At 54.2% G+C, this 16797-nt stretch overlaps 2 protein-coding genes across 7 annotated transcripts in view; one reads left to right on the top strand and one right to left on the bottom strand.

Annotated features, from left to right (window-relative positions):
• Positions 1 to 268: 268 nt before the first annotated feature.
• Positions 269 to 3786, bottom strand: GAMT (guanidinoacetate N-methyltransferase). 2 transcript variants are annotated; one of them, XM_028520378.2, is made up of 6 exons: positions 3476 to 3786; positions 2429 to 2574; positions 2211 to 2274; positions 1824 to 1891; positions 1577 to 1687; positions 269 to 1006 (listed from the first exon to the last, which is right to left on the bottom strand). In XM_028520378.2, exons 1-6 carry the CDS (start codon positions 3654 to 3656, stop codon positions 866 to 868), a joined length of 711 nt encoding a protein of 236 aa, XP_028376179.1. In that variant the 5' UTR covers positions 3657 to 3786; the 3' UTR covers positions 269 to 865. The 2 variants fall into 2 exon arrangements, with proteins under 2 accessions (XP_028376179.1, XP_028376180.1); XM_028520379.2 differs by having other exon boundaries at positions 1577 to 1891; positions 3476 to 3773.
• A 10674-nt stretch (positions 3787 to 14460) lies between these two features.
• SBNO2 (strawberry notch homolog 2) overlaps positions 14461 to 16797 on the top strand; it is a 48737-nt gene continuing 46400 nt past the window's right edge. For 3 of the 5 annotated variants that reach the window (XM_036032108.1, XM_036032107.1, XM_036032104.1), the window contains exon 1: positions 14461 to 14616. The gene's annotated coding sequence lies outside the window, so the exon portion shown is untranslated. Of the gene's footprint in view, positions 14622 to 16797 lie in introns of all 5 variants that reach the window. The other 2 variants (XM_036032105.1, XM_036032106.1) reach the window with 2 other exon arrangements.

Below are 16797 nucleotides of genomic sequence, written 5' to 3'. Positions count from 1 at the left end.
GGCAGAGAGCACCCCCTATGCCTGGCGTGGATGGGCAAGTGCTGCCTTGGGCAGGGTCAGTCCTCAGAGATGCTGAGGCCCTGGAGGCAGTGCATAGCAGCCCCTCTTAGGGCCTGCACTGGGTCTCCTCCAGGCCCCACCGCTGTGAAGGAGGGCAGCCAGATCGTCCCCTGGAGCCAAGTGAGGGCTGGGCTGCCTCCACAGGGGGACTGAAACGGGTATTGAGTCAGAGGAAACAAGACAGCAAATGACACTGTACTCCAGTGACTGAGGATCCTGTGAGAGTCCAGATGTAAAGGTTTTGCTTTATTTTGTGGTTCACTCTGACTAGGTGGGACCAGAGACCCTTCTCAGTAGCCCAAGGACCTGGGCCTGGAGCTGCTGTATTCCCTGCAGTCCTGACCTAGTTCTGTATGCCCCTGGACCCCAGCTGCCAGCCACAGGGAAGGAGGGGCAGCTGTCCTGGCTGGCTAGGGGAAAGAGCCATAGATGACTGATTGGTGATGTCTCCCATGGACAGGATGGGGTTCATAGGCTACACAGTGGAGCCGAGAGCTTGCCCACTGACTCCCTGAAGGTTCATTTAACAGATTTCTTTTTCTGGAGGGACAAGAGGAGTGAGTGAGAGTGTACTTGCACATCAGGCTGCTGATTGGCCAGCCCAGTGTCAGCATTTATTTTATCCCCCTGACCCTGGAAAGAGGCTGGTGTTAGTCCCCTTGCAGAGGTTAGGGAAGGTGGCCAGGGTCACACAGCTGGTGCTGCTTCAGTTAGAACCTGGGCCGTAAGGCTGGAGCCTGAGCTCCTGGTCACAAAGGCACTGGGGGGTGGGGGGGCCATAGGTGACAGCCTGGGGCCACCAGACTTAGTGCTTGGTGACCAGGGGTGTGATCATCTGTGGGAAGGCATAGTAGCGGCAGTTGGCAGGTGGGACCAGCTCCATCACCTGCGTATGGATGTTTTCCTTCCGGAAGCCTGCCTTCAGCAGCGCTGGCACCTGCGTCTCCTGTCACAGGGAAGCACCAGGTCACGTTCAGGCTGTGGGGCCTCATGGTGCATATACAAGCACACACACATACCCGGTGCCTACCCTTCCTCACACAGCATTGCTAGTGCCAAGGCCCCCAGGGACTGCAGCAGCCCCCACCCAGGTTGAACTGCTGAGACAATGTGAAAGCCCAAGACTTGAGTAGTGATCCCCAGATATCTGAACTCGGGTAGCAGCTTCCTGGCAGTCACAGCTGCCCAACTGCTTGTCCTTGGAGGCAGAGGGAAGAGCTTGGTCAAAGGCCCTGAGACAGGCTTGGCTGAACTAGCAGGTGCACCCTAGATGGAGGGGGGCCCAGTGAGGGGTATGGGGCCTGTCAGCCAGAGGGGGAGCTTAAGCTGAGTCCATGTGTCCTAAGGGCACTGGGGAGGGACCTTGCCTGATTTCCACGCAAGAGGGCACAATCTTCCCAAGAGAGCAGCCCGGAGGCAAGGGACCCTCCCAGGTCACAGGTGACTATAGCTACCTCCCCAAGCTGCCTGGGGTAAGAGGGAGAGGGGTGGGCCCAGGGAGCTTTAGCTGCTGCACCTCGAACATGGTAGTGATGTTGGAGTACTTGGACTTCATCAGCTCCCCCCAGGAGGTAAGGTTGCAGTAGGTGAGGATGCCCCCCGTCTTCAGCAGGCGAAAAGCGTGGGCCTAGGAGAGGGTTGGAGGTCAGGAAGATCCAAGAATGAAGTGGGAAGAGGGATACCCTGTATGTGGATGGTAGATGCCTCCACCCAGCTGACCCCCCTTGCAGGGGGCTGCAGACCCCACCCCTGCGAGGTCCTACTCTGATGAAGTTGAACTGGTGCGTGTGCCAGGTTTCCTCAGACAGCGGGTAAGTGTCGTACAGGATCCCTGCAATGAGAGGACAGAAGCCACATGATCCAAGACAGTGGCTACACACAGGTGGAATTCAAACATGGCCTAGGAACCCCGGCTGCTGTACCCCAAGTTCATTAGGCTGCCACTTCTGGGTATCATGCAATTCAGTCTTCCCTTTTAGGTATCGTGGCCCTCCAGCTGAGTGCCAAGCCTTGTGTGTCTGTGCCTCCCCCGCCTGCCCAGGCTCTTGCCCCAGTGACATGTCCGCACATATGTTCTTCAGAAGGCCCCTCCACAAGTGAGGAGACTCGGACAGAGGTTCCCTTCACCCAGTGCCCAGAGCCCTCCTCACCATCAAAGTGACCATCTGGCAGAGTGGGTGCCACCTCTTCCCACAGGCCTTTCAAAGGAACCACCTTGGGGCAGGGGAGAAAAAGAAGACAGGGTCACAGGGGTCCCCAGGACTTCTCCACTGTAAGGAGGGGCAGAGGAACTTCTGAGGACGGCCCCCTCCCCCGTGCCTGAGACCACTAGGAGTGGGTTGGGGGTGCCTGTAGGCAGAGGTGGCACCTTATGTGGCTGCTGCTGAGCCCAGTCCTGGAGCCGCTGGAAGACGCCGTCATTGCATTCAATGATCCAGTGCTCATCGATGGTGGCTTCCTGCACCTTGGTGGCTGCAATGGCCATGCCGAAGCCCACCTCCAGGACCCGACCCCCTGGACACACAAAAGGCCGGGGCTGGGAAGCTACCTGGAGGAAGGGGCGCAGGGGCAGCAAGCCCCTTGGCACAGAGAAACTAGGACAGGAGGACACAGTGGCCCTGAGAGGGAACAGCGTGGGCCCTGGCCAGCACCCAAAAAGGGATGGCCTGCCAGCAAGGCTACAGAGCAGCTTTGGGGCCCAGGGAGGGGGTGTGTGGTCAGACCGTGGACTTTGAGCCTGGTTCTGGCTATGTACACCAGTGGCAGTGGTAACATGCCACGGGTGCAGCTTATCTCTTGGTTACATTTCTCTCTCCCTCCCACCCTCTCCTCCATGAAATTCACAAGAGAAGAGAAAGGGAGGATCAGGACTCCAGGCTGGGGCCTGGAACGATCTGGGGGAGTACTTATTGTACCACAGACAGAGGCCTAAGGGCAGCACACACAGCCCCTGGGGACCTGAGCACCTCTAGGGCTCTGACACCAGAGCGCAGTCACCCTGCTACAGCTGTCTCCAAGCCTCAGCTTTCCCAGAGTTATTCTTAGCTGGGCCGGGTAGAATGTCCCCACGCAGGTGCTCCTCACGTGTGCCTGGGTAGCACCCATCGCCTGCCGCCACGGGATCCCTGAGCTCAGGCGGCTGAGTTCCACCCGAGGTCCTGTAGCTGAGAACCCATTTCCCCTGAAGAGGAAGTTACTGATACTTACAGAGTGCCTATTATGTGCATGCTCCGTGCATGCTCCGTGCCTGCAGCACTCTTATTTCCCCGCCACCCCCCTACTCCCGCATTCCCCCACCCCTCAGCAGCTAGGAAGAAGGCACCGAGAGGCTCAAGTGCGCATCTACCCCGGAGAGCAGGCTGGTACCGGGTCTGGTCTCCCCTGGGGGCTACACTCGGGCCGGGCGCTGAATTACCTCTGGAGGTGGCGGCCGCCGCCAGCGCATGCATGTAGGGTGTCTCCCAGCGCTCCATCACGGGCTTGCCCAGGATCTGCAGTTGCGTGTCTGACGCGTCATAGGACGCGGGTGCCTCCAGCCACGCAGGCCTGCAGTTCTCACCAGGCACGAAGATGGGGGTCGCGGCGGGGGCACTCATCGTGCAGGCTGACTGCCACTGCAGACTTGGCTCCTGATGAGAAGGGTTGGTTCTGGCAGGGCCTTCTGGGCCGGGGTGTGTGGCCTGGACAGGCAGGGGCGTTGCCGAGGGCAGGAGGCATGACGTGAGGAGGATGGCCGGAGCGTACTGTGAAGTGGTTTGAGCGGCCCCTAGCGGCCTCCGAAGAGAAGACAGCCCCACGTCGGGCAGGACGCCGGCAGACTCTCCCTCCTTGCGGAGCCTCCAGCACTTTGCGAAAGGAGCACAGCAGCAGGGAGTCCTCAGGGTCCAGAGCATCTCCTTTTCTCTTTCTGGCCTCAGTTTCCTTACCTGTCACCGCCTCAGAAGGCCCCTCTTCCTTGCTGGGGTGAGAGGGTGTAATGATTTTCCTGGTGCTGTTAGAAGTGCCTTAGGTATTAAAAAAGGTCAATCTTCAGAGATGATGCAGTAGGTTGGGGATGTCCTCATTACTGTCCTCATTTCACAGGTGGGGAAACTGAGGCTTCAAGAGGCACAGTCAGCAGTCTCATGACCACGGGGTGGGAGTGTGAGGACAAAGGATTAGAACCCTGATAGCCCCCAATTTCGACCATGAGCTCAGCTGCCTGCCGTCTTTCAGAAATTCACATCAGGTCCCCATAAGCTGGGGATCATCTGAAAACCCAGAATCCCAATGGGGGCACTCATCGCGCAGAGACCTGCAGTTCTGGGGCCCGAAATGCTATTCCAGCAGTTTGCTGTCCCTCACACCCAGGAAGTCAGGTAGGGTAGCCCTACAGCGACATGGGATTGAGGCCTTGTCCCTGCCAGGGCAACCCCTTGGAGCCAGCTGCATCTTCTGTCTGACTGCCAGGGACACACCCACACGCATTGGCCTCCAGGCTCTGTAATGTGACTTCCTTTTTGCAAATCTCTGCACATTGGGCCACAAGCTCTGAACACTCCATTGCACATGTGGGGGAAACTGAGGCTCGGAGACACTGCGCTCACAGGTTTTGAACCCAGGCAGCCTCTTTAACAGCTCTCTAGTTCAGTCCCTTCCCTGCACCCCTGTGTCCATCTCTCATAGCCCTGACTGACCAAGCTCCAGACTCCTCGCCCCAACCCCCACCCACCCACCACCTGCAGAGCTTCTGTGTCCCTCCTGCCCCTAGGCCTTTGTACATGCCCTTCCCTTGGCCTGGACAGCTTCTCCTTTCTCCTGATCCAGTGTGGGCTTTATGCTTCAGCCTATACCTCGCCTGGGAGGCCCCCAGGCTGTTTTATCTCAGAGCACGTCTCCTTGGCATTTCACTAACTGAAGGTATTTATTTCTTCATAGCTCTATTGTTTGTCTGATGGTCTTGATGCATAGAAAGTACCTGCTTGATAAATCCTGAGTGCACATTGGGGCCTAATGCAGTTTGGATGTGATGTCACTGATTTCGTGAGAATCATGAGGGGGCAGGATGAGTAGATGGCATCAGACCCCTGGCTTGGTATTTGCTGCTTTTCACCTCATACGAGTTCATTCAGCCTGGTTTCCCCACCACCATCTGCTGTCATTCATGGGCACCGTGATGGACACTTTGCTAGCCTGTCTCCCTGCATCCTTGAGCTGCCCAAGGGATGTGGCCCAGGATGCTTCCTTATGCATCCTGTGTAAACCGGTGGCACTCGCTAAATGTCACACAACTCAAGGGATGCCCTGGAATGCCTGGCTGAGATAGGAGGAGGAGGCTATATTCATTAGCACTTGCTATGTCACACATCACCACAAATGTAGCCACTAAAATGAGTCACATTCATGATCTCAGTTTCTATGGATCCAGAATCCAGGCTCAACCCAGTTGGGTCTTCTGCTCACAATGTCTTACAGGCTGCAGTCGAGGTGTCTCTGGTGCTGAGGCCTCACCTGAAGGCTCAGTCAAGGGACGGTCCTTTCCAAGCTCACTCACTGGTTGGCAGCAATCAGCTCTTTTTGGTCTGTGGGCCCCTGGGCCTCAGTTCCTGGCCACGCAGGCCTCCTCGACTTGACAATGTGCTTCATCAGAGCCAGCAAGAGAGAGCCTGCTAGCAACAAGAACTGGCCACCCTTGCCCTGGTTGATGTGGCTTAATGGTTGAGTGCCAGCCTGCCAGTCAGGGGGTCACCAGTTCAATTCCCAGTCTAGGGCACGTGCCTGGGTTGTGGGCCAGGTCCCTGGTGGGGGGTGTGTGAGAGGTAACCACACATTGATGTTTCTCTGTCTTTCTCCCCACCTACTTCTCTCTAAAAAATAAATAAATGAAACATTAAAAAAAAAAGCTGGCACCTTTTATGAGTTTGTATGCAATAAACTGCAATTGACATTAGATGAAAAGGCAGAGTTGAGAGTGTGCCGCAGACTGAGTGACAGGGGTGTGCGTGTGGGTAGGCTGGAGCATTGTCTCGCAGTGGAAGGACACTCAAGGAGTTGGTTATTGTGGCCAGGGCACTGTGGGGGAGGTTTTAATATGGGTACACAATCTTGGCTACCTTCAGGCTTAAGTTTTTCTTTTTTTAAAGATTTTATTTATTTATTTTTAGAGAGAGGGGACGGGAGAGAGAAAGAAAAGGAGAAAAACATCAATGTGTGGTTGCCTCGTGCACCCCCCACTGGGGACCTATCTCACAACCCAGGCATGTACCCTGCCTGAGAATCAAACTAATGAGCTTTTGGTTCGCAGGCCAGTGCTTAATCCACTGAGCGACACCAGCCAGGGCTGGGTACACTTTTTATTGTGGTAATACACATGTAACATAAAACTTACCATCTTAACCATTGTTATGTGCACAGCTCAGTGGCATTAAGTACATTCATTGTTGTGTGGCCATCTGACCATCCGTTAAACACTAACTCCCCATCCGCACCACCCCCACCCCTGGCTCCCACCCTCTACTTTTTGTCTCTATGCCATTGATTCCCCTAGGGACCTCCCATGAGTGGAACAGCACAGTATTTGTCCTTTTGTGTCTGGTTTAAGTCACTGAGCATCATGTTCACCCACACTGTAGCAGGTGTCAGAGTGTCCTTCCTTTTAAAGGCTAAATAATAGACCAGAGTGTGGATGGGCCACGTCTCACTTGTCTGTTCATCTGTGCGTGGACACAGTGCTTGTTTCCACCTTGGCTGTTGTGAATCGGGCTGCTGTGAGTCATACACAGGGAAATATCTGTTTGAGTCCCTGCTTTCAATTCTGTGAATGTGAAAGAAGTGGGGCTGCTAGATTATATGGTGATTCTATGTTTTTAATGCTTTGAGTAACAACCAGACTTTCTACCCAGGCCTACCCTCCGTGCTTCCAATCCAGTCCAGAGGTTCTCATCCTACTGGCTGACTGCATACACCACTGGCTGATATCATAGGATCTTCACTCCATTGGCTAACTCCAAATAACCATGTGACCCCCACGTTAGCCAATGAGGGCTTTCCACTGCCTTGTCACAACAATTGATTAAATAAGGACATGAGACTGGAACTGGGCCAATCAGAACCTTCCCTTGAACTTTTGCTGCCTCTCTTAGGTAAGAAGTGCTGACCTGCTGACGCTGCTAAGCTGATGGGGGTATTTGGTCTGGAGCTGTTGGCACCATCCTTGTCCCCACAAAAAGTGAGACTATTGAGGTAAAAGCCAAGACAGAGGATGACAGAGCCAAGAGATGGAGAGGTGGATAAATCTCTGAGGCACTGTTTGAAGGTCCTAGATCTAGTCGAGCCTTAACCCAGCTGGACCAGTGTGTCTCAACCAGGGGCAATTCTACCAACCAGGGAACACTGGGTGATACCTGGGGACATTTGTGGTTATCATGACTGGGGGGGGGTGTTCTCCTGGCATTGTGTGGGTGGGGGCCAGGGATGCTGCTCAACACGGAGAACCATCTGATTCAAAATGTCAGCCATGCTGAGGGGGGAAAAACCCCGAGGTGCATCTATCCCTGGACCTTTCAGTTCCATGAACAAAAAATTCCCATTAAAAAAACAAAAGCCAGTTTCAGTTTCTGTGAGTTGCAACCAAAAGATTCTAACCAATATGGGGGGTAAGACACAGGCAGGGGGGTTTGGGAGATGGGAGCTGCAGACGGTTGGCCTGGGGGGCTTCACCTCCGAGGAGCACAGCACCCTGGGTAAGATCACGCAGGAGGACATGGGTTAGGCCCTGTGAGTTTATTATTTTTAAAAATAGGCTTAGTTTTGCTCTGGCCAGTGTGGCTTAGTTGGTTGGGCCATCATCCTGTAACGGAATGATTGAGTGTTCAATTCCCAGCCAGGGCACACACCTAAGTTATGGGTCCGATCCCTGGCTCAGGTGCATATGGGAGGCAGCCAGTTGGTGTTTTCATGTCAGTGTTTCTCTCTATCCCTTCCTCTTTCTATAAAAGCAATGAATGTCCTTGGGTAAGGATAAAAAGATAAAAAATAAAATAAAGTAGGCCTAGTTTTAGATTTACAGAAAAGTTGTAAAAAATGTGGAGAAATACCGGGCATACCCTTTGACCTGTTAACATCTCATGTTGGTGTGGACCTCTGTCATCAGTACATTATTGCTATGACCCTGGAGTCCTCAGAGTCTTCAAATTTCTTCAGTCTTCTCTTAATATCCCATTTCTGCCTCAGGACCCCACCCAACATTTCCTTGTTGTGTCACCTTAAGCCCCTCTGGGCTGTGATGGTGTCTCAAACTTGCCTTGTTTTTGATGATCTGGACAGTCTTAAGGACTCCTTCGATAGTTCCTAGAAAGTCCCTCAGGTGGGATTTGTCTGTTGTTTGTCTTAGGTTAGTTAGACGAGGTGATGGGTTTTGAGGGCAAGACCCCAGAGGTGAGGTTCCTTTCTTATTCCATCGGAACAAGGGTCCCTGCTGTCCACACAGCTGATCATACATAATCAATGGCCACAGAACCTTTCGAGCATGGGGCCTGCTGATTAGAGCCAGAACCCCGACCTTGAACATTAGCAGGTCTGCAACTTTAGTATTAGATGTGAGGAGAAACCAGCTGTGACATCTATCACTCCTTTAATGGCCAGGATTAATTATCTTTGTGAGTGTGTGTGTGTGTGTGCAATTCACATACAATGAGTCATTTTTAAGTGTACAGTTCAGTGCCATTTAGTACATTCACAATGTTGTGCAGCCACCACCTCCATCTACTTCCAGAACATTCCATCACACTAAAAAGAAACCCCACCCCCATTAGCAGTCATTCCAATTCCCCTCCCCAGCTCCTGACAAACACTAGCCCACTTCCTGTCTCTGTGGATGTGCTTGTTCTGGGCATTTCACATAAATGGAATCACACTCTGTGGCCTTTTGCATCTGGCGTCTCTCACTGAGCATCATGTGTTCCAGGTCCTTCCACGCTGTAGCGAGTGTCAGTGCCTCACTCCTAGTCCTGGCTGAGTGATGTTCCGGTGTGTGGGTGGACAGACTGTGTTTTCTGTCCATCTGTTGCAGTATATTTGGGTTGTTGGCACTCCTTGGCTGTTATGAATCCTGCTGCTCTTAATTTGTCTTTTCAAACATTTTACCATAAACTGCTCACTACATCCCAAGCTCCACTCCAAACACTTAATACATACTGGTCCTCACCAAATTCTGACAAAAACTCTCCAAGGGAATTATAATTGTCTCCACTTTGTAGGTGGGCAAAAGAGAAGTTAAGTAACTTGCCTGGGTCACACAGCTACTAGGTGCTGGAGCCAGGATTTGAACCCTGGTGCTCTGATGCTGAAACTCCACTCTGCTGGTCATACTTACAGCCCTGGGACACAGAGATGACCCATAGTGGAGCAAAAAACCACTCCAGACCAACTCGGATTCTTGCCCCTGGTTTCTCCCCTATTGAAACCCAGACTTTGGCCTTTGCTCTGCAGATTATGATGGGGATGCCCTAACTGGGGCTGGGGCGTCTGGCTTCCTCCACAGCCACTGGGACCTGACATGAGTCACCCAGCTGGCTGCCCTGGAACTTCCCTGTGGGGCAGGGCAGATTCAAGGTGAAGGTTCAGGAAGTCCCGGCACAGGTGACATCAGTGCTCAAGGGGGAGGGGGTCCAGCCTTCGGGAGGGTGGAGGCTCCATGCACCTTCTCAGACCCTCACCTGGCAATCATTTACATAGACCAATCAAGACATTAGTGGAAGGTTCAGGAAGGACAAATACATGTCCTGCAGAGATGTCCCATTCCTTGTGGCCCGGGAGCATCATGGGGTAGGCTCTGTTCTCCATTGTGTCCCTGGGGCCTGGCCCCAAAGGTGCACAGTAAATGCTTCTCAGATGGGTGTGTGGCTTCCCCCACCTTTCGGCCCCCCTTCTCCTGTGGTCACCTGTACCCCCACACACAACCCACCCTAGTTGCATCTCCCCTGGTACTCTAAGTCTCCCAAAAACTCCCCATTGCTGAGGGACAAAGCCAAGCCAAGTCCCTCTTTGGCATGGGGTTGGGGTGAGAGGGCATCCTGTGGGTCCTACCCCTCCCTCACCTCAACCCTTCTCCAGTTCCATCCTGACTCACAATGGGCCCTTGACAGAAAGAAACCCAAAATCTGGCTCCTTTTCTTGGCTTCTGGCAGCAGATCAACCTCCATGGCCTCAGTCTTGCCTCCAGATGAGCTTCAGAGATGTGGCCCCTCAGCACGACCCTGTCCAGCCCATGTGGGCAGATACAGTGACCTCCGGCTCCACACTGACCATACCACTCCATCGCTCCATCACCTTCCATAACTCCCTACTACCTCCAGGATAAATGCTTTGCCCTAGTTCTCTGGGGGGTCCCCATGATTCCCACCACCTCCTCCCCAGTCTCACTGCCCTGCTTCCTGATGCTTCCCCCTGTAACCCCCTGTTCTAACAGTCCTTCCCCTCTGGGCTTGACTGGTGGACAGCTGATCTTCCTTCTCTTTCCTGCCAGCACCCCACCCTCAGGGCGCAGCCCTGACCCAGCCTGGGGGTACTCTGTTAGGTGTCACATTTAATTTCCAGCAGCTTGAGCGCCTCAGCCTCAGCCAGAAGCAGGAAGGCCTGTCTGGGGCGGATCTCAAACCCGTTGAACAAGTTCGATGTTCCCTGAAGTTGCCCTGGCTCAGAGAGTTGGCCAGGCCTAGCAGAATCCTGCTTGGGCCTCAGGCCAGGCCAGGAGGTACCAAGGGAGCTGCAACCAACCAGCCAGAACTACTTGAGGACACCTCGGGGCAAGTAGCAGGTGGGCCAAGATAAAGGAAGGGGAGGGTGGCTAACCAGAGACAGAGGCAGAGGTTTGGATAAACTGACAGAGATGGAAATGGGGGGCGGGGGGGGGGGGGGGAGGAGTGACTGGGACAGTGAGGCCAGGGGTAAGGGAACAGCTTGCGTGACCTGGGCAGATCCTGTTGCTGTTGTCTCAGTCTCCTCTTCTGCATCGTGGGAAGGGCTTGACAGAGGTTAGAGAGGGAGAGAAAAGAGAGGCAGGAGAGAAGGGACGGGAAAGAAGGGAGGAGAAGGAGGAGCAGGAAGAGCAAGGGCAGGAATGGAGCCACTAGCCTGGGTAGGGGGGGCAGCGAGGGGAAGTGGGTGTGGAAAGGAGAAGTGGTGAGGGACCCAGGCCCGGGAGTGGCCGGGAGGGAGGTGCTCCCGCTGATCAGGAATGCCAGGGGCTTTCCAGAATGTGGAGAAACAGGAAGTGGCTTTGTCCCCACCCCTGGTTGCTAGGGCTTTGCCCACCTGCCTGGCCTCACCTGCCTGGGTCTGAGAGTCCTGCCTCCCTGGGCGTGCCCTCTCCTTGCTTCTGTCTCCTTGACTGCGAGATGGGCATAGCTCGGAGACCTTCCCAGGAGGGAAACTGAGGCTGGGGATCTAATCAGTGGCACCTCACAGATGGGAAAACTGAGGGTAGCCCCCAAGTCTCATGAGTTCACAGGGAAGACCCCAGGGGATGTCACCTCCTGGTCTGTTTTAAGTTTTCCACTCTTCGAAGTAATTAAAAGAGCTGACTCTCACTTCACGCTCACCGCACACCCTCTCTTGTCTATGTGTTGGGTCTTCTGACCACGTCCCTTTAGCAGGGGAGATAATGAGGCTCAGGGAGAGGCAGCTGTCCGCCCCCCAGGCCTCCCCTGGTCTGGCTCTGGGACCCCACTTCTGTCTGTGATCTCGCCATATTGGGTCTCCCAATTTCGCTAATAAAAATATAGCACTCCTGGGTATGCGTGAATTTCAGATACATGGAGGCTACTTTAATGTAAGTATGTTCCAAATATTGCCTGGGATGTACTTACACTAAAAAAATTACTCTTTGTATACCTGCTGTTCAAATGTAACTGGGCTTCTTGTGTTTTATCTGGCAACCCTATTTCCACAAGCCTGGTCATGGAGTCTGGGGGGAACTCTGGCCGTGTGTGAGCACTGTCCCCACTGCAGAGGGGGCCTTGGGAACATGTGACCGTTGACTGTTCACTTAGGTGACCCAGTAGTCCAGAAGTGTCATCAACAGACATGCTAATGGGTAAATCTAGGCACTGGTCACTTAGCTGTTTGAACAACTTAAAAGGTAGCTGCTATTATCATCACCATCCCCATTTTACAGGTGGAGAAAGAGAAGCACAGAAAGGTTAAGTAACTTTCTAGGGGTTACAGAGCATGCAAATACAACTGGACTGGGGCTGGTCTAGAGCTCCAGAACGATGTCCCTTCTGCTCTCCAGGCTGCCTCTTTTGGTTCCCTGGAAATCCCCAAATCTGACTAATTCCCTAGACATCTCCAGACTTGGCAGATTCCTCCATGCTGAGATGGCTGGACCCACCCTGGCCTGGGCAAACTGCCCCCACTTCAGGAGAAATTACCCATAAAGACCTTGTGGTTTCCTAAGGTGGACGTGGCAGAGCTTAAGTCCACGCCTCCCCACCACTTGTGGTGACCTCAGGCCAGCTACTGACCAGTTCTGCGCCTTGGTTTCCCCACCAGCAAAATGCAGGTAACACCAGTCCCTGCCTCCAACAGCTATTGGGAGCAGGTCTGGCCTTGTGCATTGTGACTCGGGCTCTACCTAGGCCCCCTTGCTCAGGGGTCAGGAAACTCTGCTTGTTTCTTTTCTTTTTAAAAAAATTGATTTGAGAGAGTGAGGGGAAGGTGGGGGGAGAAAGGCAGAGAGAGAGAGAGAGAGAGAGAGAGAGAGAGAGGGAGAGAAACATCGGTTTGTTGTTCCACTTATTTATGGATTCATCAGTTGATATGGGTTGATTCTTGTACGTGCCCTGACTAGGGATCAAGTCTGCAATGTCGGCGTACAGAGACAACACTCGTAGCTCAGGGCTGCCCCAGCTTGGTTTAATGTCTGCCGTCACCATCTTGAAATTCTGAACCCTTTTTAAACAAGAGGCCCCACGTTGCCATTCCTCATTGTTCCCTGTAAATTGGGTGGCTGTTGGTGTGTGCAAGAAACTGGGAAAATGCCACCATAACTGGATACCAAATTGGCTTATTCACCCTTTTGAATCTTCAGTGTCTGTTGCTTAATTTGATTTCTTTTCATTAGTTCTGAAAAATAGTTTCAAAATCAAGGTTATAACCCAGACTGCCAAAGCAATACTCACTCTGGATAAATAACTTCTCTCTAGGTCTCAATTTCCCCGTCTGCTCTCTTGTGCTTGTAGGTTTGGGTACAGGGGGTCTTTGGCCTGAATTTTGTAGCAGAAGAAATTTTTAAACATACTCTTCCCCTTACCAAGTCAGTCCTTTGAACAGCTTTTATACTTTGCCTGGACTACCTTTCCTACTCTTGTCTGTCTGGCAAATTCCTACTTAAACTTTAAAGCCCCAGTGTCAATATCTCCTCCTCCCTGCAGCCCTCCATGATGCCTTAGGTGGAGACATCACTCCTCCCTGGGACTCAGGCATGATCTTGCAGATGAGAGTGTGGTCCTGTTTTGTCTACCCTAGCCTGGGGGCTTCCTGAGGGCAGGGCTGAGAACTGAGTTCTCTCTGGGGCCCCAGCTTCGCTCACTTCAAGGCCAGGAACAGAGTGGCATCCATAAAAGTTCACCGAATGAATACATAAGCATGTGGGGAGATGACCTGTAATTTTCAGGGGTTGGAATGGGTGGCAGCGCCTTCATTGTCGATAACCAGGCTGGGGAGGGAGTTGTGCCTCCCACACTGGATCTGTCCCCGAACCGGCCAACCCACCCCGTGGTGGGTCCAGTGGGCTGAAGTCGCAGGAACACTGCTTTCTGTGCCAGGGTCTGGCCCCGCCCTCTTCCTGGCAAGCGTTGCAAATCCAGTCAGCATCATGCTCCTGGAAGCGCAGTGGGGAGGAAGCCAGCAGGAATCCACGCAGATCCCTGTGGCCCTGCACCCTGCAGAACAGGATATACTGCTCTCTCTCCTGGGGGCCCCTGGTACTTACCAGGCCCCCCACCATGTGCCAGGCTTCATGTTGGGGGGCCCATGGTCCTAGAACCCCAATTCGTCTAGGATACAGATTAATGAGCCAGTTACTATTGGTGGAGAAGCAAGGAAGGGAGGAAGCCTGACTGAGTGGGTGGTTAAAGACCATTTCAGATCGTTGCAAGAAAGTCTCTCTGAGGAGGGGGCTTTAGAGGCAAGATCCGGTTTCACAAGAACCCTATAGTGGTTTATGGTCAAGGGTACACTAGGAAAAGGCACAGCCCGTGCAAAGGCCTGGAGGTCGAAGTGGTTGGTTCTATAGCCATGTTGCAGAGGAGGAAACTGAGGTAAGCAAGGGTAAGCCACGTGCCAGGGTCTCCACAGTAGGTGGTAGGGTCGGAATTTAAATCCGAAGCCCGTGGACTCCGGCCCCTCTGCGGCTCCCGAGCCTAAATCGGTACCACGCCCACGCCCCGCCCACCCGAGGCCCCGCCTCGCGGCATGACCGGAAGTGCGAGCGTTCCCAAGATGTCGCCCGAAACCCGGAAGTAGCGCGCATGAAGAGAAGCTCAGAGAAACGGAGGCGGCCGGACCGGGTACGAGGTGAGGCGCGTCCAGCCCGACCCCCGCCCCGACTTCGCTGCCACCGCCCGGCCGGAACCTCTTTCCCCGGCCCACGTGGGCCCAGGCACCCTGGGCCGGGGTTTCCGGGATTCCGGCGCCGCGGGCGGGGGGAGCGCGGCGGCTTGTCCCCGCCCTTCCCGGCGACCCCCGACCCTGGGCTGCGCTATGACCCCTGTCCGACGCGCCTGAGCGGCGAGCCCTCACCCAGCTTATCGGTGGTTCACTGATCCCTCCCTTCTTGATGACCCCATATCCCGCGCTTTTTGCTGATCCGGAGAACTTTACTTTTTTGGTGACCCTTGACTCCGCTCTTCTCAGTGACACCCCAGAATCTTGTGACCCCCCACACTTCCTAACAGCTCCTCCGCGATTTCTCCATCCCTCCCCTCAACCTAGTGATCCTCAACTTCTGTGATTCCAGCCCCTCCCTTTTTGGGGCTCCTGATTTCTCTCATCTTGGTGACTCTTGAACCCAGTCTTCTTAGGGTTTCCTTCACTTTTCTCCTTAGTGTCTCTCCGCCAGGACCCCTCCTTCCCGGCTCCTGTTCCCAGCGCTTCAAGAAGGGCAGACACCCTTGGCTTTGGGATGGGGCCTCGCTGGTGTCAGCTGACCTGGCAGAGCATGTTGGGGTGGGAATGCCACCCAGAGTTGGCAATGAAACCTGGCAGCCAATTCAGGCTGGAGGTGGGATGGGGGGGGGGGGTGCAGAGATGGCCCCCACCCCAGAAGTGGGCGGGGAAGCAGCCTGTGTGGGTGGATGGGGAAGGCAAGGCTGCCAGGCCGGTCCTGCCCACCAGAGCTTCTTTCTAGCACCCCAGAACCCCATAGCAGGAGACTGGTGGGCCCTGGAGGGACTGGGTGTGGACAGCCAGGCGGGAGCCAGGGAGGTGGTAGAGTGTCATTATTAACATTAATAACATTAATATTAATGCATAGCATTAACATTAAGATTCTAGAAAGGGAAAAAGAATTGAGTAAAAGGTGTGTCTGGGGCAACCCTGGCTTCTGCTTCCCTGAATGTGCCTTGGACCCACCTGCCCTATGTCCTTCCTGCCTGTCCACTTCCCCCCTGGGCCAGGTTTAGGGCCATGTGTTTGCATTGAGTATAGGAGAATGCCTTGTTGGAAGTCAGCTGTGATGAAGCTTCCTGGCAGTTTGAGGGGGGGGTGAGGTTTCAGGGTGTGACAAGGGAATGGTATCAGACTGAGTTTGGCTGGGAACCTGCCTGCCTGCTGCAGGGCATGGTTGGGTCTGCCTGGTAGGAGTTGGAAAGGTCCAAGGAAATGGGGCTGTGGCCGAAGAGGCTGCAGACCCTGGAGGGGAGAATGGCTACCTGTCACAGGCACTGAAGCCCCAGAGACGGTCAGAGGCTGGCCTCAGTCAGTAGATGTGAGGCTGGCCCTTCCTCCAAGCTAGGTAGTCCAGGGCCAAACCCGACCCGGCAGTGGCTTTTCCCTGCCTGGGCTCTGGGTGCCCGGCTGCTGGGTGGCACATGTTCTTGTGGACCCTGTGAGCAAAGGAATGGCCCTTTCTTTGAAGCTGAAACCTGGGGCCCCACTGGCTAGCCCATCTGTGTCCTTTCTTCCGTGTGCCCTGGATTTTCCCAGGAGAGGCCCCAGAGGAGGGTGATGACTGCTCAGAGATGTCTGCTTGGGCACCATTGTCTCTGTTGTGCCACCTCCCTTGAGTCCTCATGGAGAACACTGTGTAATCTGGGCCACTGGATGGGTGGGCTAGGGAAGACAGAACAGGCTGTGGAGGGGAGGGCCCCCATGGTGAGGGAAACACATGTAGGTTCCTGGCAGACCCTGAGGAGCCCTGTGAGTGCTAGACACTGTCCCAAGGGACAAGCCTGTGTTGTGACCCAGGGGAAGGCACTTTGGGGTTTTGGAAGGTATGAGGGCACTTTTAACTCTTGAGTGTCTGAGTAGATGTTTGCCCACACCTGCTTGGAGCCAGGACCCACCTGGAAGGGTGTGTGTGTGTGTGTGTGTGCTGGGGGGAGATGCCTGCGCTCTGGCAGAGGGGTGGGGGATCCCTAGGACCAGAAGAGGGTTTCCAGGGGAGGCAGTTGATTTTGAAGTTGGGGCTGGCTAGACAGGCCACAGGTGGGCAGGTGGGCAGCCAACTTTGTGACCTTGGATCAGTCACTGCCTTCC

This window comes from Phyllostomus discolor, chromosome 8 (assembly GCF_004126475.2).
Source record: "Phyllostomus discolor isolate MPI-MPIP mPhyDis1 chromosome 8, mPhyDis1.pri.v3, whole genome shotgun sequence".
In the NCBI taxonomy this organism is placed as follows: Eukaryota; Metazoa; Chordata; class Mammalia; order Chiroptera; family Phyllostomidae; genus Phyllostomus; species Phyllostomus discolor.
Note: the sequence above shows the minus strand (reverse complement) of the source record. Positions and strands in the feature narration are given on the sequence as shown.